This window comes from Scyliorhinus canicula, chromosome 8 (genome assembly GCF_902713615.1).
Source record: "Scyliorhinus canicula chromosome 8, sScyCan1.1, whole genome shotgun sequence".
NCBI lineage: Eukaryota > Metazoa > Chordata > Chondrichthyes > Carcharhiniformes > Scyliorhinidae > Scyliorhinus > Scyliorhinus canicula.
Window position 1 is genome coordinate 131919979 of NC_052153.1, and position 22357 is coordinate 131942335.

Sequence of the window (22357 nt, forward strand, 5' to 3'; positions counted from 1 at the left end):
CTTTTTGCACTCTTTGCCTGAACACATACCGTTCAAACGTTTCATTTTGTTGCAACTGGCAGTGTTTGTCGAACTTCTCAATTACTTTATTGTACTTCTTATCTGGCTCATCCTCAAAATGGAATGAGTTGACCCAGCCACTGCTAGAAACAGTGCTATTTTTCGCTGGTCACTGGCCTCTTCTAGGTCTAGGACAGAGATGTACAATTCAAACTGCTGCTTGAAAGTGCACCAATTAAAGTCTACTTCACCCAAAGTACGAAATTGCCGTGGAGTTTGCAAACCTTCCCTCTCGCTTTGATTTGATTTGATTTGATTTATTGTCACATGTACCGAAGTACAGTGCAAAGTATTTTTCTGCGGCCGAGGAACATACACAGTACGTACATAGTAGACACAAGAATAATCAACAGAGAACATTGACAAATGGTACATCGACAAAACAGTGATTGGTTACAGTGTAGAACAAGGTGCCAAACAAAGCAAATACATGAGCAAGAGCAGCAGAGGGCGTCGTGTATAGTGTTCTCACAGGGAGCAGATCAGTCCGAGGGGGAGTCATTGAGGAGTCTTGTAGCTATGGGAAAGAAGCTTTTCCTATGTCTGGATGTACAATGCCTGGGTGGGAGGGGTCTCTGATAATGCTGTCTGCCTTCCTGAGGCAGCAAGAGGTGTATACAGAATCAATGTGGGGGTGGCAAGTTTGTATGATGCGCTGGACTGATTTTACCACAGTCTGCAGTTTCTTGCGAGCTTAGACCAAGCAGTTGCCGTACCAGGCTGTGATGCAGCCGGATAGGATGCTCTCTATCGCACATCTGTAGAAGTTTGTGAGAATCAATGCAGACTTGCCAAATGTCTTTAGCTTCCGTTTGAAGTAGAGACATGGTTGGGCTTTCTTGACTGTTGCATCAACGTGAGTGGACCAGGACAGACTGTTGGTGATGGTGATCCCCAGGAACTTAAAGCTATCACCCATCTCCACTTCGGAGCCATTGATGTGGACGGGAGTGTGTGTCATGCTGCGCTTCCTGAAGTCGATGATCAGTTCCTTGGTCTTTCCAACATTTAGAGAGAGGTTGTTTTCGGTACACCATGCAACCAAATGATTTATCTCCCTCCTGTAGTCTGATTTGTCGTTGTTTGAGATGTGGCCCACCACAGTCGTATCATCCACAAACTTATAGATTGAGTTGGAGTTAAATCTTGCCACACAGACATGTGTGTATAGGGAGTTCAGTAGACGACTGAGCACACATCCTTGTGGGGCTCCGGTGTTGAGGCCTATTGTGGAGGAGGTGCTGTTGCCTATCCTGACAGATTGTGGTCTGTTGGTGAGGAAGTTGAGGATCCAGCTGCACAGAGAGGGGTCAAGTCCCAAGATTGCAGAGTTTGGTTATTAGTCTTATTGGGATAATGGTGTTGAAGGCGGAGCTGTATTCTATGAACAGTGTAAGGGAATTTGTACTGGATATTGTATGAGTTAGATACGAAGTTTAGAATCATAGGTTTTAGTGAAATAATAAAGTAAGATTTAGGTGAGTATTGAGATGAGTGTGAACTCAGGATAACTTTGTGTGACCTAATGTAATCAAGTATAGTTAATATGATTAAAGCAGCAGACCCAGAGAAATAGCATTTAAAATACAAACAGTCACTTGGAAGAACAATGAACAGCTCAGGGCTTAACTAAAATGGTTGCCCATAAATAAGGGCTATAAAGGAGTCTGTTTTTGTATACATTCGGCCTTGGTCCGCAGAACTGTCTGTTTCACAAGAAGAAAGTTTAGACAAAGATGAGATAAGAACTGACTTATGGCTGCTAGGCTGAGAGGCTTAATGTAAACAATAGTGGCCAAAGTAAGGAAAGCAGATAAGACGGCTGTAAATTAAGATAAGAGCTTGAATCATGGAGTTAAAATGCACATAAAAGGCGGTAAGCCCTGAAGCTTTTTAGATTGCTCCGGACAATCTCAGCTTTGTTTCTCTCATGCTAAGGGAAATAAAGTTCACTGCTTGGAAGATCGCTCCTCAGACTCTCTGTGTTTTAATATTTGAATAGGTACAAACAAATTGTCGTCCTGGGGAACCACGACAAAATTGGCGCTGCGAAGCAGGGTTGGTGAGAGATCGCCCAGAAAAGCATCTGGAAGGAGTGGCGGAGGCGAAGGTTCGACCGGGGCTGGACATCCCAAGCCGGCATTCTGACAGCAAGGTAAGCAGATTTGTATTGCACGTAAATCCTTGTTGTCAGAAAAGGGATCTCGAGGCCCGGCGCACTCAGCTCTTTGCTGGTCTTGAATCTCCCCAACCACAAAGATATCCTGCGTGATTAAAACCAAATTGGGTAAAATAGTTTTGAGAGACTGAAACTGATCTGAAGAGTAGAGTTTTGCATGCAAAGCGCACTGTAATACTGTATTGTCTGTGAGTGGGTAAAAAGGGAGACGAGAAAAAGGCCGAACGCTAAGGTAATGCAATTAGGTTAAGTCAACCGGTTTGGAGCGGGTTTTTCCAGGATACGACTTGCCCAGAAGAGAGTAAGTGTGGGAAAAATCTGCCAGTCCAAACCTACCCAGGACCTCGGGTAAGAGACGTCAACCGAGAGGGAGAGAGATCAGTGAGAGATCACTCTCTGACCTAATACGGTAGTCAAAAGCATAGGAGGGGAACCTAACCCCGGAGGGGGGGATTAACAGCTAGGATAGAGAAAGTAAAAGACCAATTTGAACAAACTGGTCTGAGGCAGCAGCGTGGAGGACAGAAATAAGAAGGAGAGTCGGAACACAGGTAGGGTAATAACTAACAACGTGGAAAGGTCACACTGACAAAACCGCCTAGCGGAAAGAGGGGTATAATCGATTGGGAAGGAAGATTAGTTAGGGGATTAAGACGGGATAATAATAAAAACGGAAGCAACACTGGATTGGGGAAAAATTACACATATAACTAACTTAAAAGAGGTAGAGAACGAGTGGCCGTATGTAAAGTGGGAAAGAATAGCTGATAGGAATTGGATAGACGAAATAAACTTGGAAACTCTAGGGAAATTAATAAAGGAATCTGATCGATATAGGGTTTCTATAGACATAGACAAGCACGTAAAAACCTACTACCCTCTAGCCCGGGAAAGGAAGATAGAGCCGGGACAGGGGACTACGGGGAAGTGGATATCGAGACCCCGGTTAGAATTACAGATATTGTCAAGGGACACCCAAGAGAAAGGTAAACAGGGGACTGAACACGGAAAAACGACACAGCAAGTAATAATCACTGTGACACCTAACTCTGACGGATTAAGTGATAAAAATTGTGACAGTAATCCGAAAAGACAAGTAATGGCACACCAAATTAAAACACCAGTGGAAACATTAGGGGATAAATTCCCAGCCCTCAGGGGAGACATAGAACACGTTTCTAAAAATGGGCCAAAAGAACAAGTAAAACTAATACACCGTGGCCGGAGGAAGGCACATGGTGCGTAGAGAGATGTGAGGACCAGAAGGGAATGATAAAGAACTACAAAATAAAAGATAAATCTAAGAAAAGAAAGGAGAAGCGAGAAAAGGAACTAGAGATACTGGCATTGTTTGAAAAGGAACGAGAAGAGGAGGGAAAGAATGATAGAAGAAAAGATGAGGGAAAAACAAGTCCTGATCCTTGCGAGGGTGAAAGTGAGGCGTCACAGGGAAAAATAGAAGGAAAGAGGGTCAAAGCCAGCAGAAAGGAAAGAGAAAGAAGAAGAAGCATAGAGGAAACATGTGGGAAAAGGCGCAAAGAGGCAGAAAGACGAGAAAAGGGGGAAGCGGAGATGGAGGCCAGCCCATCGTAACCTATAACATTTCTGCCTTCCCACTGCCCATAAACCCAGAAGCCCACAGCCTAAATTATCAAAACCAATACGCCCTACAAAATCAGACTGACTGGAATAAAAATGGGAAAAGACAGGGAAGTGGTAGGCCACCCTTTCAGAATCAGAGAGGACAGGGACAGGTTAATTATCAGACTCCGAGACAGGGACCACTGCCTGGCCCTCCAGGTGTGTGCTGGGGGTGCGGGGAGACAGGTCACATAAAAAGGAATTGCCCGCGGAATTCCACCAGACAGGGAGAAAACCAGCAACAGGCAGGCCAACAGCTGATCCAAGGGTCGCCGAACAGCGTCCCGATGTTTCAAGGGCCGGGGAACCATCAGAGTTTCGCATAGAGAGGCCCAGAGAACCCCGAAATGGTAGGACAGTACGTACAAATAACAGAAACCGCAGAGCAGGAACCTATAGTTAATGCTAGAGTAGGCGGGATCGAGGTCCCCATGATGATAGACACCGGTGCCACATGTACGTGCATACAAACGAAATATGCGGATCACCTACCATTGTCAAACCGGTTTGTAAAAACTGTGGGGTTCTCGGGGAAAATAACACTAGCTCAAATGACGATGCCGGTGCCTATTACCATTGGAAATAAAACTACCCATGTACCTATTTTAGTATATGATAAAACTCCTTTAAATCTATTGGGAAGGGACGCAATCCTAGGTCTGGGACTGAAATTAGAATGTACCGAACAAGGAATTGATTTGATGGGAATGTATTCACTTGAGGTACCAGGAAAGGAAGGGGTTAATGTATATTGGCTGGGAGATATAGAGGAACAAATTAAAAAACAGATCTGGACAATCTGGGGAAAACTTATAGACACTTGGGTTCCACAAGCCAAGTGGCCGAGAACAGAATTACATAGTACAATGATATTTGATGAAGGACAGGCACCTGAAATACAAGAGAAATGGGAAAAGGAGGCAGGACGAGAACAGGAAATAAAGTCAGGAAGTATTTTAATTGGACTAGAGGGAGTGGCCCTCGCAATCGTTAGGAATGAATGGATTGACAAATGGTTCTCTGTACCTGGGGCGGAGCCACATGTCACATTGAAAGTTAATCCGGGATATAGATCAAAGGACCTAGGACCCATGGTGTTAAGAGCGCAAGACTTAGAATTTGTACAGACAGATAGTGCGGATATTTGGACGTCCAGCGATGGACAAATGACGAAAATAATTTTGGATGTTAGGATGCTTGGGACACCAAAGCAGATAACAATAGGAGTGCGAAGTGAGAAACAGGAGCGGGAATGGAGAGAGAGCTTAGAGCAGGATTTGAACTCCCTCCCACAGGAGTTGTGGTCCAGACAGGACACGGATGTAGGGAGGGTTAAAAACGCTAATCCAGTTGAAGTCAGATTAAAGACAGGACGCCAGGGGCCCTATAGACCACAATACCCAATCAACACAGAAGCAATTGAAGGAATTAGAGAAACGATTAAGGGATTGATAGAAGCAGGGGTATTAAAGGAAACCCGGAGTAGGTGTAATACCCCGCTCCTACCAGTAAAGAAGGCGGACGGAGAAAAATGGAGATTGGTGCATGACCTAAGGGCAATTAATGAGGTAGTGGAAGATATGCCCGTAGAAGTTCCAAACCCTTACACCTTGCTGACAAATATACCAACTGAAAGTAGATGGTTTACTGTAATCGACCTATGTTCAGCATTTTTTAGTGTGCCACTAGCTCCAGAAAGTCAGTATCTCTTTGCATTTACGTACGAGGGGAAACAATACACATACAATAGAATGCCCCAAGGATTTAAACATTCCCCACATGTATTCAATCAGGTGTTGAAAGCAGATTTAGAAGGAATACAGTTGGAAGGAACACTGCTACAATATGTGGATGATTTATTATTATGCACAGAGACACAAGAACAATGCAGGAAGGATAGTTTAAAACTTTTGAAAAGACTAGCAGAGGGGGGTCATAAAGTATCCTGGAAGAAGCTGCAGCTGTGCCAGAGACAGGTAGAATACTTGGGGAGAGAAATATCCGCAGGGCAGAAGGGGATAGCTTCACAGCAAATAGAAGCAGTACTGAAAATTCCGAAACCACAGACGGTGGGACAAATGATGACATTTTTGGGAATGACAGGCTTCAGTTCAGAATGGGTGGAAAACTATGCAGAAAAAACGCAGGCACTACGAAAGATAATGAAGGAAGCAGGGTGTGACGAATTAAAAGCCAAACTAAAATGGGACAAAGATGCGCTAGAAGCATTTGAGAATATAAAGAGTGAAATGGCACAGGCACCAGCATTGGCTTTACCGACCTATGACAAGCCCTTTGATTTATTTGTGAGTAACAGAGAAGCCGGATTTGCTACAGCAGTGTTAACACAGGAAAGTTGCAAGGGAAGGCGAAGGCAGACTGTAGCATATTATAGTACCAAGCTAGATGACGTAGCAATGGGATACCCGCCGTGTTATCAAGGCCTGGCAGCAGCTTGGTGGGCGTACGAAAAGGCAGCTACGGTCACAATGGGATATCCGATAAACATACATGTATACCATAAAATAGCTGAATTGATTGAAAAAGGGAAGTTTGTTCTGACGCCGGCTAGAATTCATCATTTTCAAATGCTGACCACATTCCCGGACATTACGATAGTAAAGTGCAATAGGGCCAACCCAGCTGACTATATGCCATTGCCACATGAGGGAGAGGAGCATGAGTGTGTGAGAGAGACAAGAGTGTTTATGAAACTGAGGAAAGATCTGAAGGCAGATAGGTTAAACACAGAAGAAAAGAGAACGTTGTATGTTGACGGCTCGTGCCATAGGGATCATAGGGGAAATCATGCTGGCTATGCAGTAGTTGAACAGAAAGGGAAAACATTTGAGGTAGTGGAGGCAAAAGAATGTGAGCAGCCATGCTCAGCCCAGTTAGCGGAGCTTGAAGCACTGACCAGAGCATGTGAATTAGCAAACGGGGAAGCAGTGGAAATTTATACTGATTCGGCCTATGCCCACGGGGTTTGTCACCTGTTTGGGGCAATATGGAAGCAAAGGGGATTTATGAAAAGCGGAGGAGGACCAATTCAACACGAAGTTCAAATCAGGGCTTTAATAAGGGCTATGATGGGCCCAAGGGAATTAGCCATAATTAAGTGTCAGGCGCATAAAAAGGGAACAGATAACATCACACAGGGAAATACCAAAGCTGACAAGGCAGCTAAAGAAGCATCAGGGTACATTGAGGCTACGATAGCCCCAGTAGAAATAGCAAGGCCGCACCCAGGGCCAGGTGTGGGGAATATCGAACCTCAAATCACATTAGAAGATGTGGCACAATTACAGGAAGAAGCCCCTGTAGCAGAAAAAACAATGTGGAGAGAGAGAGGAGCATTACAGGGACAACATGACAAAATATGGAGAAATGGGGAAGGATTGATCATAGCACCCACATCATTACTAACCGTACTAATTAGTGAAGCACATGGGGTGGATCACTGTGCGAGAGGAGAAGTGGCTAGGAAGATTAAGAAAGAAGGATTCTGGTCACCATACCTGCAGAACTCAATTGACTACATACTGGGTCTGTGTGAGGTGTGTGCTCAGAATAATATCAGGAAAGGCATTACTGCCCCAATAGGGCACATACCCATTCCAGAAGGGCCGTTTAAACATCTATGCATGGACTATGTGGATATGGGAAAGGTGGTAAGAGGAAAAAGATACATGCTAGTGATTATTGATAGATTCAGCAGATGGAAGAAGCAACGCCATCCAAAGATCAAGGATCTGGAACGGTAATTAACTTCCTGTCAAAAGAAATTATCCCAAGATTTGGCATACCCATGCAATTAAGTTCAGACAATGGATCTGCTTTTATAGGGAGGGCACTGAGAGAGACACTCTCAGCACTCCGTATAAAGCAGAGGTTTGGATGTGTGTATCATCCTCAATCCCAAGGAATGGTGGAGAGAGCAAACGGAACCCTCAAGGCGAAAATAAGCAAAATTTGTAGTGAGACAGGAAAAAACTGGATAGATGCTCTGCCATTGGCTTTAATGCAGTACAGGAGTCAGGAAAACAGAATCACACATTTAAGCCCGCATGAGATGATGACAGGAAGAGTAATGCCGGTGCCAAAGATCGGGGGAGCAGGGGGCCCCACATTGGAGTGTTTAGATCAGGATGCAAGAGAGTATGTACGACAATTAACTTTTATACATAGAACTATTTTTGAACAGGAAAAGGCCAAGGAGGAGGAGAGCCCTGCCACGGGACACCAGATCACACCGGGAGATCAAGTATACATCAGAAAGTTCCGGAGACGTTGGCATGAACCCAGACGAGAAGGGCCGTTTGAAGTCACCAGAGTATCTCCCACGGCGTTGCAAGTAGAAGGCAGTACACTGTGGTATCACTTGAACCATTGTACCAGAACGGTACCCGGGGTAGGGGAGAGAAGGGAGACTGAAGTTAGAGGTAGGGCGGATAGAAGTAGCAGCGAGGAAGAGATAGCACTACACGAGGATAATCGTGAGGGGGAGGAGCAGAGTCAAAGTACAGCAGAAATAATAAATGATGATGAGAGTGGTTCTGTGCATGAGCTGGCTGATGATACAAATGCCCAGCCTGAGCCTGTTAGTCACGGTGCCGAGGGAGGTGAGGACGGGGAAAGGGCCTCGTTCCCCACATGGGACTTGGAAACTGTTTCCCTGGGGGACTTCCTTGACCCGTAACAAGGGAAAGCGGGATGCAGATGATATAGGGGTGCGGAATCAGGAAGGTAGAGTATTAAGACAAACAAGACGTAGGCGATCAGTGAGTACGGATACTATTTGGGAGAAAGGAGGGGTCTGTGTTATGTTTGGAGATCAGTGTTGCACATTTATCCCTAACAACACTGATCCAGAGGGGTCGTTTACACGGGCCATGAATAAGTTGAAGAATCTTAGGGCAGAAGTGAAAGAAAATGCTGGGTTTGGGCATGAAGCATGGAATTGGTTGGATAGGATGTTCGGAAGATGGGGGGCATGGTTCGCCAAAGCTGGAGCTGTAGCAATCACAATCATAACCGTTCTAGGACTCATATTTTGTTGTTTTTTACCCGCCCTGAGATCCTTCCTTACCAGAGTTGCAACACGGCAGATGATGGTGACAAGCAGCTCACGTTCGCGAGGAAAAACGGAGGAAAGGGAAAACCTTGAGCTGCCTCCGATGAGCGGATTCACCATGACCCTGGTCGAGATGGAAACTCGTCACTCTGTGAAAGGACTATAATAATGGACGATTGCTTTGTACCAGCAACAGCACCTGACTGAAATTCGCAAAAGACTTGGAGAACTTAGTCTGTACACAGGAATCAGTCTTTTTTCCTTCCCTTGACAAGGGTGGGAAGGTTTTTGGCTGATGGCTGTTAGGAGCAAGCAATCTGGGGGAGCGACCCGAGAATTCGAATCTGGATAGATGAATTATGATAAAGAAGAATTAGGGGCGTTGTTCCCTGACCAAAGTATTCGGCTCCTCCACATTGCCTGCAAAAAGTGTTTAAAATAAATTGTAAATGGGATCCAGTAAGGGGATTATTTGAGCTTGGTAATTTGTGTGAGGCTAGGGAATAGCCTCAAAGGGGGGACATGTAAGGGAATTTGTACTGGATATTGTATGAGTTAGATACGAAGTTTAGAATCATAGGTTTTAGTGAAATAATAAAGTAAGATTTAGGTGAGTATTGAGATGAGTGTGAACTCAGGATAACTTTGTGTGACCTAATGTAATCAAGTATAGTTAATATGATTAAAGCAGCAGACCCAGAGAAATAGCATTTAAAATACAAACAGTCACTTGGAAGAACAATGAACAGCTCAGGGCTTAACTAAAATGGTTGCCCATAAATAAGGGCTATAAAGGAGTCTGTTTTTGTATACATTCGGCCTTGGTCCGCAGAACTGTCTGTTTCACAAGAAGAAAGTTTAGACAAAGATGAGATAAGAACTGACTTATGGCTGCTAGGCTGAGAGGCTTAATGTAAACAATAGTGGCCAAAGTAAGGAAAGCAGATAAGACGGCTGTAAATTAAGATAAGAGCTTGAATCATGGAGTTAAAATGCACATAAAAGGCGGTAAGCCCTGAAGCTTTTTAGATTGCTCCGGACAATCTCAGCTTTGTTTCTCTCATGCTAAGGGAAATAAAGTTCACTGCTTGGAAGATCGCTCCTCAGACTCTCTGTGTTTTAATATTTGAATAGGTACAAACAAATTGTCGTCCTGGGGAACCACGACAACAGCTGTCTGACATAGGTGTCCTTGTTGTCGAGGTGTTCGAGTATTGATTGCAGAGCCAGGGAGATAACATCTGCTGTGGAGCGGTTGGGGTGATCGGCAAACTGCAGTGGATCGAAACCGTCTGGGAGGCTGGCAGTGATCCGTCTCATGACTAGCCGCTAAAAGCATTTCGTGATAACAGACGTTAGGGTCACTGATCGGTAGTCGAGGCAGGCTACCTTGCTCTTCTTTGGTACTGGTATTATGGTGGTCTTCTTGAAGGCGGTGGGAACCTCAGAGCGGAGGAGTGAGGTGGTGAAGATATCTGCAAATACACTAGCCAGCTGGTCTGCGCAGGCTCTGAGTGCTCGCCCAGGGACTCCGCTGGGGCCCGTTGCTTTCTGCGGATTCACTTTCAAGAAGGCGTCTCTTACCTCTGAGACTGTAATAGTGGGTATGGGTGTGTCCAGGGCTGTTGGGGTGGGTGGCACTGATACATTGGCTGACTGCTTAAAGCGGGCATAGAACTTGTTCAGATCATCGGGTAGGGATGCTCCAGCCCCAGATATTCCGCTTGGCCTTGCTTTATAGCCTGTGATCTTGTGTAGGCCCTGCCATAGTCGTCGTGGGTTAGTGTCGTTGGCCTGGGACTCTAGTTTGATGCGGTATTGTCTTTTTGCATCCTGATGGCTTTCCGTACGTCGTACCTGGATTTCTTATATAGGTCAGGGTCATCAGACTTGAATGCCTCTGTCCGGAACTTCAGCAGGGAGTGAACCTTTTGGTTGAGCCAGGGTTTCTGATTGGGGAATACCCGTATTGTCCTCTTTGGTACACAGTTCTCGACACACTTACGGATGAAGTCTGTGACGGTGGTTACGTACTCGTCCAGGTTAGCTGCCGCGGCCTAAATATGGACCAGTCCACAGTCTCCAAGCAGTCGCGGAGGATGTCCTGGGATTCCTCAGACCAGCACTGCACGGTTTTCGTGACTGGCTCAGCACGCTTGAGGTGCTGTTTGTAAGCCAGAAGTAGGAATACAGACTTGTGGTCGGATTTGCCAAAGTGTGGTCGGGGAATGGAGCAGTAGGCACCTTTGATGCTCGTGTAGCAGTGGTCCAGGGTGTTTGCACCTCTGGCGGAGCAGGAGATATGTTGATGGGTAGGCCCTTCCTGAGGTTGGCCTGGTTGAAGTCTTCAGCCACGATTGTCAGGGCTTCAGGGTGATTTGTTTCTTGGTTGTTGACGGTGGAATGTAGTTCGTCAAGTGCTTCTTCACTTCCGCCTGGGGTGGGATGTAGGCTGCTGTGATGAGTACAGAGGTGAATTCACTTGGGAGGTAGAAGGGGTGACACTTCACGGTTAGGTATTCTAGGTCTGGGGAGCAATGGCACGCTAGAGACACCACATCCGAGCACCAGGAAGTGTTGATCAGGAGGCAAACACCCCCGCCTTTCGAATTGCCTGAGGCCTTCGTGCGGTCCTGACTGGGATGTTCTTGGACGCCATCGATGCAGTCAGAATCTGGTAGAATTTGTTTTCAAGTTTTGTTGTACAGAGATTTTTTTCAAACTTCTCTTCTCTCACTGAACCTTTCTATCTATCTTAGCAGACAGACCTGGTACCTTAATATTTCCACTCTTGGTATCATATGATATCCTTTGCTTTATGGATGAAGATGGCTTTGAAGTGTAGTGTCTCACAAAGAACATCAAGCTATGTTTTTAACAAAGCTAATTTATTAACACTACAGTGAAATAGATTCAAATTGAAAACTAAGATTTACAAGACTACAGCTAAACTAAACTACAATTCTATCTACAGAGCTTCTGAAAATATGACTACTCTCTAACCCGCCTAATCACTTACCCCCCAAATCAAAGGTATCACGTGATTCATGTGTATGCTCTTGATCACCCTCTGGTGATTAGATGCATTCACATTAAATTGTTAACCCTTCATTTACCATACAATATACATATTGTCACAAATAATTGGGCAGAATTGGCCAAAAGACCACATCCCCAGGCAGGAGCCACCTTGTGTCCGACTGCTCATCTCATAGCCGGCACTGGCGACTTGAACACCACTTGAAGGAAGTACTGAGGTGGCACGGCCCAGGATATGGTCTGGTTGGGTGGGCTTCAATGTCCAACACCAAGAGTGGCTCAGTAGCACCACTACTGACCGAGCTGGCTGAGTCTTAAAGGATGTAACTGCTAGACTGGATCGACGACAGGTGGTGAGGGAACTAACAAGAGGTGAAAACATATTGGACCTCATCCTTACCAATCTACTTACCACAGATGCACCTGTCCATCACAATATCAGTAGGACTGACCACTGCACAGTCTTTGTGGAGACAAAGTCCCATCTTCACATTGAGGATACCATCCATCATTTTGTGTGGCATTACCATCATACTAAATGGGATAGATTTATAACAGATCTAGCAACTCAAGACTGGGCATCCATGAGGTGCTGTGGACCATCAGCAGCAGCAGAATTGTACTCAGCCACAATCTGTAACCTCATGGTCGGGCATATCCCCCACCCTACCATTACCACCAAGCCAGGGGATCAACCTTGGTTCAATGAAGAATGCAGGAGGGCAGGTCAGGAGCATCACCAGGCATACTTAAAAATGAGATGTCAACCTGGTAAAGCTACAACACAGGACAGAACTATTTGCATGCCAAGCAACATAAGCTGCAAGTGATAGAACTAACCGACCCCACAACCAACTGATCAGATCTAAGCTGTGCAGTGTTACCACATCCTCAATGATGGAGGAGCCTTACTCATCAATGCAAAAGACGAGGCTGAAGAATTCGCAATAATCTTCAGCCAGAAGTGCCAAGTGGAAAATCCATCTCGGTTCCTTCCAGATGTCCCCAGCATCACAGATGCCAGTCTTCAGCCAATTCGATTCACCCCACATGATATCAAGAGATGGCTGAAGGCACTGGATACTGCAAAAGCTATGAACCCTGACAATATTGCAGCAACAGTACTGATGATTTGTGCTCCAGAATTTGCCATACCACCAGTTAAGCTGTTCCAGTACAGCTTCAATGCTGGTATCATTCTAGCAATGTAGAAAATTGCCCAGGGTAGCATAGTGGTTAGCACTGTGGCTTCACAACACCAGGGTCCCAGGTTCGATTCCTCGCTGGGGCACTGTGCGGACTCTGCACGTTCTCCCTGTGTCTGTGTGGATTTCCTCCGGGTGCTCCGGTTTCCTCCTACAAGTCCTGAAAGATGTGCTTGTTTGGTGAATCGGACACTCTGAATTCTCCCTCCATGTACCCAGAGAAGCGCCGAAATGTGGCGACTAGGTGCTTTTCACAGTACCTACATTGCAATGTAAGCCTACTTATGACAATAATGATTATTATTATTATTTTAAAGGTATGTCCTGTACACAAAAAGCAGGACAAATCCAATCCAGCTAATTACCGCCCTATCAATCTATTCTCAATCATCAGTAAAGCGATGGAAGGGGTCATCAACAGTGCTATCCTGTGGCACATACTTAGCAATAACCTGCTCACTGATGCTCAGTGTGGCTTTTGCCATGGTCACTTAGCACTTTACCTCATAACCTCCTTGGTTCAAACATGGGCAAAAGGGCTAAATTCCAGAGGTCAGGTCAGAGTGACTGCCCTTGGCACAAGGTAGCATTTGACCGAGTCTGGCATCAAGGAGCCCTAGCAAAATTGGAGTCAATGGGAATCATGCGAAAATTCTCTATTAGTTGGTGCCATGCCTAGCACAAAGGAAGATGGTTTAGGTGGTTGGAGGTCAATCATCTCATCTCTGGGACATCACTGCAGGTGTTTGTCAGTCCGAGGCCCAACCAGCTTCAGCTGCTTCATCAATTACCTTTCTTACAACATAAGGGCAGATGTGGGGCTGATGATTGCACAATGCTCAGCACCATTCACAACTCCTCAGACACTTAAGCAGTCCATATGCAAATGCAGCAAGACCTGGACAATATCAAGGCTTGGGCTGACAAGTGGCAAGTAATATTCACACCACACAAGTGCCAGGCAATAACCATCTCCAATCAGAAACAATCAAAAAAACCGCCTCTTGATATTCAATGGCATTAGCATCACTGAGTCATAGAACATACAGTGCAGAAGGAGGCCATTTGGCTCATCGAGTCTGCACCGACCCACTTAAGCCGCACTTCCACCTATCAGGGGCTGTTTAGCACAAAGCTAAATTGCTGGCTTTGGAAGCAGGCCAGCAGCACAGTTCGATTCCCGTACCAGCCTCCCCGAAAAGGCGCCGGAATGTGGCGACTAGGGGCTTTTCACAGTAACTTCATTTGAAGCCTACTCGTGACAATAAGCGATTTTCATTTCATTTTCATTTTCATATCCCCCGAACCCAAAAATCCTTGGTCCAAAACCCCTTGGACACTAAGGGCAATTTAGCGTGGCCAATCCACTTAACCTGCACATCTTTGGACTGTGGGAGGAAACCGGAACATCCGGAGGAAATCCACACAGACACAGGGAGAACGTGCAGATTCCACACAGACACTGACCCAGCAGGGAATCGAACCTAGGACCCTGGCACTATGAAGCCACAGTGCTAACCACCAAGCTACCGTGCTGCCCCTGACTACCGTGCTGCCCCTAGCCATTCATATGGCTAGTCCAGTTCAGTTTGTGGTCAAGGGGAACCCCCAGGATGTTGATAGTGAGTCTCCCACTATCAACAAGAGCAGGTCAGAGCCTAAGAATCCTGCAGCGAATTTCTCACTACCTTCTGACTACCAAAGCCTGTCCACTACCTACAAGGCACAAGTCAGCGCATGCATACGCTGCAACAACAGATGAGCATACATCGCGCAATAATCGCCAGGCAGAAATGTTCCTTTCCTGTCGGGGAACACTTTAGCAGTCAGGGGCATTCAACCTCTGATCTTCGGGTAAGCGTTCTCCAAGGCGGCCTTCAGGACGCGCGACAACACTGAATCATCGAGCATAAAGTGATAGCCAAGTTCCGCACGCATGAGTACAGCCTCAACCGGGACATTGAATTCATGTCGCATTCCATTCACACACACACACACACACACACACCCCCCCCCCCCCCCCCCCCCCCCCCACCACCACCACCATCTGGCCTGGGCTTGTGAAATTCTACCAACTGTTGTGGCTTGAGACAATTCACACCTCTTTAACCTGTGATTGTCCCTCTCTCCAGTCACACTGTCTGGACCTGTAAATACTTAATTACCTGCAAAGTCTTGCATTCAAAGTATCATCTTGCATCATTGGCTTTGTCTATATATGTGTTTCTGGAACCCACCTCTTCACTCACCTGAGGAAGGAGCAGTGCTCCGAAAGCTAGTGAGTCGAAACAAACCTGTTGGACTTTAACCTGGTGTTGTAAGACTTCTTACTGTGCCCACCCCAGTCCAATGCAGGCATTTCCACATCAAGTCAAGAGTGTGATGGAATACGCCCCACTTGCCTGAATGAGTGCAGCTCCAACAACACTCAAGAAATTCGACACCATGCAGAACAAAGCCGTCCGCTTGATTAGCACCCCATCCACAAACATTCACTCCCTCCACCACTGATGCACAGTCGCAGCAGTGTGTACCATCTACAAGATGCATTGCAGGAACTCACCAAGGTTCCTCAGGTAGCACCATCCAAAACCCACAACCACTACCATCTAAAAGGACAAGGGCAACAGAGACCATTTTGACTTGGAAATGTATTGCTGTTCCTTCACTGTTGCTGGGTCAAAATCCTGGAATTCCCTCCCCAATGGCACTGTAGGTTTACCTACTCCACATGGACTGCAGCGGTTCAAGAAGGCAGTTCACCACCACCTTCTCAAGGACAATTAAGGTTAGACAACAAATGCTGGCCTAGCGAACAAAGCCCACATCGCCTAAAAAACGAATTAAAAAGATGTATAAATACTGTGGCTACAAGTGCAGGCAAGAGGCTACGAATTCTGCAGCATATAACTCACCGCTTAGCTCCACAAATTGTGTCCACAATCTATAAGGCATAAGTCAGGGTGTGATGGGATACTCTCCACTTGCCTGGACGGGTGCAGCTCCAACAACATGAAAGATGCTTGAAATCATACAGGAAAAACAGCTCTTTCGATCGGCATCTCAGCCACAAACATTCACTCCACGATACGCATAGTGGCAATTGTATACCATCTACAGGTCAGCATGAGGTACAGTGGTTAGCACTGCTGCCTCACAACGCCAGGGACCCATGTTTCATTCCTGCCTTGGGTGACTCTGTGTGGAGTTTGCATGTTCTGCCCGTGTCTGCAGTGATTTCATCCTGGTGCTCCGGTTTCCTCCCACAGTCCAAAGGTGTGCAGATTAGATGGATTGGCCATGCTAAGATTTCCCCTTAGTATCCAAAGATATCCAGGTTACATGGATACCAGAATAGTGTGGGGAGTGGGCCTAAGTAGGGTGCACTTTCAGAGGGTCGGTGCAGACCCGATGGGCCAAATGGCTTCATTCGGCATTGTAGGGATTCTATGGAGAAAGATGGACTGCAAGAATTCACAAAGGCTCCTTAAACGCCACCTTCCAAACCCACACCTGCCCTAAGAAAAAAGGCAGCAGACACATGGGAACACCACCAACTGGAAGTTCCCCTCCAACCATTCACCATCCTAACTTGGAAATATATTGCAGCTCCTTCACAGTCACTGAGTCAAAATCCTGGAACTCCCTTCCTATCTACACTGTGAGTGTATCTACACCACATGTACTGCAGTGATTCAAGACAGCAGCTCCTCACCACCTTCTCACGGACAATTAGGGACAGATAATACATGCTGGCTTACCAGTGATGCCAAAATCCCATGAATTAATTTTTAAAAATTGACACCACCAACTGCTGTCAAGAAAGTGACCAGGACTTTCCTTCTAAGTCCATTTGTTGTCTGGCCTCAACTCACACTCGATTGGCTTCTTAGATTGACTACCACTGTAACTCCTGCCTCATGTGATACTATGTGGAAATTAATTCAGAATTTTTTTTTTAAAAGGGTCAGCAGGTCAATCTTATGCCACTCTCTGTTTCAATATGATGAGGTGGAGAACTGGACAGCAAACCATCAGATGCAAAGAACCATCAGCTGGAAACTATGGGTCCTGTTATCTAAGGGGGATAGAATTAAGGGTGCATTATGGTCAGAAAACCTGTAAATGCCAAACCCAAAGGAGCTGTTGAATTTAATGGCAGGACTGCATTATCATTTATTTGCTTTCATTCCCCACCAGCATCTATAGCACAAGATAGCAGCCAGGGACCACTGTGGACAAGAATGTTCCTCCGTGTACATGTGCAGATGTCATCTGCAAAGTGCCAAGCAAGCTGCTCATAAGTTTACAATACTTTGTGTGTGTGGACATGCAGAAATGAACAGGCCATGTATTATAAGGTGGAGATGTGGGGTTGAAATTCCTTCCTACGTATTTGATCCCAGGTCAAAGTTGTACCACGGTCACATTGAATACTTAGATAAATTCACATCGGATTGTCCAAACATACTATTGTCCATGCATATAGCCATCAATCAGTAAGGGGCATATATGACAATTTAAAAGTAAAAGACTAGCATTGAGATATGGTAATAACTTGCGACTAGCTTTGCCGGAAAGAGATGGCCTGCAGGAATATGAAAAATTCAATGCACGGTTACCTACTCTTGAAAACTGCACTGTAACCTCTGATGCTGAAGCTGCATGGGCTTGCTCCGAAAGAGTCTTTGCAGGCTCCAGTGCAGTCAAGCTCTGGTTGATTCAAGGAGGCCACGCCCCCTTTATGATAGAACTAGCTGCCAAAACGTTAAAAGGGCCCAGTGAAATTGACAGGCCAGGGAGAAAGTAATGGTCCAAGGTAAATGGATGGGATTTGGGTGGTCGGGAGGCTTGGAGGTCAGTGGGGATGGGGTTGTGTCGGAGGTTGGGGATAGTCAGAAGTTGGGGGTAAGGGCAAAGGTCAGGCTGAGTTGATGGGGTGGGCGTCAGGTCGGGTGAGTGATTCGGAGGGTGTTGGGTTGAATCAGAGGAGGCTTCTGGTCAGGTCTGCAGCTCGGGTCAAGGTGTGTTGGCTTGAGTCTGTGAGTCAAATCGGAGTGGGGGGTGCAGTATTATCCATGAGTTGGACGGGTCCAGAGGTCAGGGGGAGGATGTGGACCCACGGGGGTTTTGGGGGGGGGGGGTGTAATCTGCTTGGGATGGTGTGGGTAACCATTGGGGGGGGGGTTTAATCTGGAATGTGGTGGGGTGAACTCTTGGAAGATCAGGAGTGTGTGAGGTAGTCCTGTCATGGCGGGGTTGGGGATGTCTGTGGGGGGGGGGGGGGGGTGAGGGTGAGAGTCCCATGGGGGATTGGTCTGGGTGTTTACAATAGTTACCCAGACGTTAGAAGAGGTTTTAATTTTTCTAGTCTTTTCAGAGTAACTATTAGTATAACCCTGGCAGAACCAGTGGAGGACGGCATGGTAGCGCAGTGGTTATCACTGCTGCCTCACTGCGCCAAGGGCCCGGGTTCGATCTCAGCCCCAGGTCACTGTCCGTGTGGAGTTGGCACATTCTCCCCGTGTCTGCGTGAATCTCAGCCCCACAACCCAAAGATGTGCAGGGTATGTGGATTGGCCACACTAAATTGCCCTTTAATTGGAAAAAAAATAATTGTGTACTCTAAATTTTTTTAAATATAGGTCAATTCAAATTACACTTGACAATGCTGGTAAACAATAACTTAGTTTTGATGATAGTAGTCCAATGACAAATTGATTTAAATTTCAAAGCATCCAAACAAATATATGAATAGTGATATATGGATAGTGCTATGTTTTCGATTATATGTAAGTGCATCAAGAACTATTGTTGGTCTTCTATAAACAGTGTTTGATTCTATCTTCCAGGTGGGAAATGCAAGCTGAAACAATACTTGAAGCCAATGAAAAGAATATGATAGAACACCTGCAAAAGATATATTTTAGCAACGACAAAGACACTTAATGTAGCAATATAAGGTTAATGGAAAACCTTGCTACAGATAAAGAGTTCAACTTTGAATTATTATTTTCCATTCAGTTGATTTTCAGATGTTATATTAAAAGGTCTGAAGCAATAGAAGAATATAAACAGTAATTAAACATATTTTGTATGGTTTAGAGGTTGTCTGTGAGCTGTGTTGTAAAAGCATAAAGTCTGATGTGTTTGGTTGGATTTACATTGCAATGCTGAAGAAATCAGTTGGATTTTTATGCATGAAACCTTGATACTTTGTGATGTTCAGTTAGAATTACATTATTTGAGTTGTCCCCCAAATCGCTTAAAGGGTGCAAAACTGAACCATGCAGAACAGAAATGTCCCCAGTTTACACAAAGTCTTACATTGATTTCACGGATATTCACCTACAAGGGAGCACAGACTTTAGACTTGGCCTCAGTCCTGCTGGAAGAGAAGCCAATGTTTCTGCTCCTGATCACAATCCGGTGTCCCTTGCTGGTTGTTGGGTGACAACCGTTACTGTACTCCTTTTAATATCTATGTCATACATCACTCTGCCATTAGAAATTAGAATTTGCTGGCATACTTTTAAAATATACATGTTTTATATATACTTTATGACTAAAAACTGAATTGGACCAGTTATACTGTGTCTCACCTGATGAAGGGGCTGTGCTCCAAAAGCTAATGATTCCAAATAAACCTGTTGGACTTTAACCTGATGTTGTAAGACTTCTTACTGTGCCCATCCCAGTCCAACTCCGGCATCTCCACAACAAGAGCAAATCAGAGGCTCGGAATTATTTTTTTCCAATTAAGGGGCAATTTAGCGTGGCTAATCCATCTGCCCTGAACATCTTTTTGGGCTGTGGGGATGAGACGCATGCAGACTCGGGGAGAATGTGCAAACCCCATATGCACAATGACCCAGGGCCGGCATCGAACCTGGGTCCTCAGCGTACGTGAGGCAGCAGTGCTAATGACTGCGCCACCATGCCGCCTGAGGCTTGGAATTCTATGGAGAGTCAGTCACTTTGTGACTCCCCAAAGCCTGTCCACCATCTACAAGGCTCAAGTTCAGAATGCTGTGACAGAATGCTCTCCACTTGCCCAGATGAGTGAAGCTCCAATAGTACTCAAGAAACTGGACACCATCCACGACAAAGCAACCAATGTGATTAGCACCCCATCCACCACCTTAGCATTCACACCCTCCACCACCAATGTACATTGGCAAGAGTATGTACCATGTACAAGATGCACTGTAGCAACTCACCAAGGCTCCTTTGCTAGCACCTTCCAAACCCACAACCTCTACCACCTCGAAGGACAACGGCAGCAGATGCATGGGAAAACCACCACCTGCAAGTTCCCCTCCAAGCCACACACCATCCTGACTTGGTACTACATTGCTGGGACAAAATCCTGGAGTTCCCTAACAGCACGGTGTGTATAGCTACACCATATGTTCTGCAGCGGTTCAAGATGTCAGCTCCCCACCACCTGCCCAATATTAATTAGGGATGGGTAATAAATGCTGGTCAAACCAGCGGCACCTGTACCTCATGAAATAATTATTTTAAAGTAGCATATTTTTTTGAAGTTTTTAAAAAAGTAATGTATGTAGGCATCATACAAAGTCTTAAAAACAATGTGTTCGGTTTATTTTCACTGCAGTTCGTCCAGTAGACCCTGATGTAGAATAACAGGTCTGAGAGTCTGTATCTCTGTCACTGTCTTGTGGGATCTATGCAATAGATATGCGAGTAATCTACTGGCCCTGTTAGACACGTCTCACACCTATCCTCCACATAAGGGAAGAACCCATTCATTCATTCTCTAGTCATGTGAGCAGTATGGACAACTTTAAATTATATCAGGCTCAACCTGGCGCAAGAGGAATTAGGGTTCACCCAATACAATACCTCACTACAGGCCTCTCCCTCCAGTGCCAAGCCCAATTTCTCCTCCCACTTCTAATGGAGCCTTCCCTGTCTCCAGCAACCACCCATAGAAATCTGAGATCCTCCCTTCCCCCAGCTCATCGCATGATAACTATCCATCAATGTGTGACTCGGCAACTGGGGAAACAATGGGAGTTCTTTGTGAACAAAGTCCCACACCTGCATATATCAAAACTCGCTTCCCCTCAGAGTTGGCATTTTTCCTTCAACTCCTGCAGTACATAGATACATAGAACAGTACAGCACAGAACAGGCCCTTCGGCCCTCGATGTTGTGCCGAGCAATGATCACCCCACTCAAGTCAACGTATCCAACCTAGACCAGTAACCCAACAACCCTCCCCCCCCCAATTAACCTTATTTTTTAGGACACTAAGGGCAATTTAGCATAGCCAATCCACCTAACCCGCACATCTTTGGACTGTGGGAGAAAACCGGAGCACCCGGAGGAAACCCACGCACACACGGGGAGGACGTGCAGACTCCGCACAGACAGTGACCCAGCCGGGAACTGAACCTGGGACCCTGGAGCTGTGAAGCATTTATGCTAACCACCATGCTACCGTGCTGCCCCATGCAGTACTTCGAACCTACCCTCCACAGACAAATCCCTAATCCTTCTTGACACCCCCTCCCCCTTCCAAATCCTGTAAATTGTTTCTATCCCAGACGGTGCAAATCTATAGTTTCCGCAGGTTGACGACGATATTGGCATGCCCCCAATCCAAAATGCCACCTCAACTGATTCCAAATTTTAAGGGATGCCAGCACTACTGGGCCCGCTGTAAACCTGGCCGGGGAAAATGGGAGAGGGGCAATGACCAATGCACTTAAACGCAATGCAACACAAGAAGCCTCTATTTGCCCCCACCCCGATCCCCACACCCCCCACCATCGCCACACCTTTCCTATATTCGCTGCCCAATAATATACCATTAAATTTGGCAACGCCAGCCCTCTCGAACACCGGCCTCTCTATAGAAAGGCTGTCCGAATCCTGAGTGGCTTACCCGCACATACAAAAGATTTGGGGAGGAAGATCGGGAGTTCTGCCAGTGAGCCAGAGAAGACACAGCCAGAGTGAGACAGCAAGGAGTGAGTTTGGGAATTTGAAGCTGGGTGGGGAACATAGAACATTACAGCGCAGTACAGGCCCTTTGGCCCTCGTGTTGCGCCGACGTGTGAAACCCCTCTAAAGCCAATCTACACTATTCCTTTATCGTCCATATGTCTATCCAATGACCATTTGAAT

The 22357-nt window shown here is 46.0% G+C and overlaps 1 protein-coding gene across 4 annotated transcripts in view; it reads left to right on the plus strand.

The window, feature by feature from the left end:
* kiaa0825 (KIAA0825 ortholog) overlaps positions 1-19859 on the plus strand; it is a 593054-nt gene extending 573195 nt beyond the window's left edge. For all 4 annotated transcript variants that reach the window (XM_038805261.1, XM_038805263.1, XM_038805262.1 and 1 more), the window contains one exon: positions 19051-19859. In XM_038805261.1, coding sequence (XP_038661189.1) covers positions 19051-19147 — 97 coding nt within the window. In that variant the 3' untranslated portion in view covers positions 19148-19859. The remainder of the gene's footprint in view (positions 1-19050) is intronic.
* The last annotated feature ends 2498 nt before the right edge of the window (positions 19860-22357 follow it).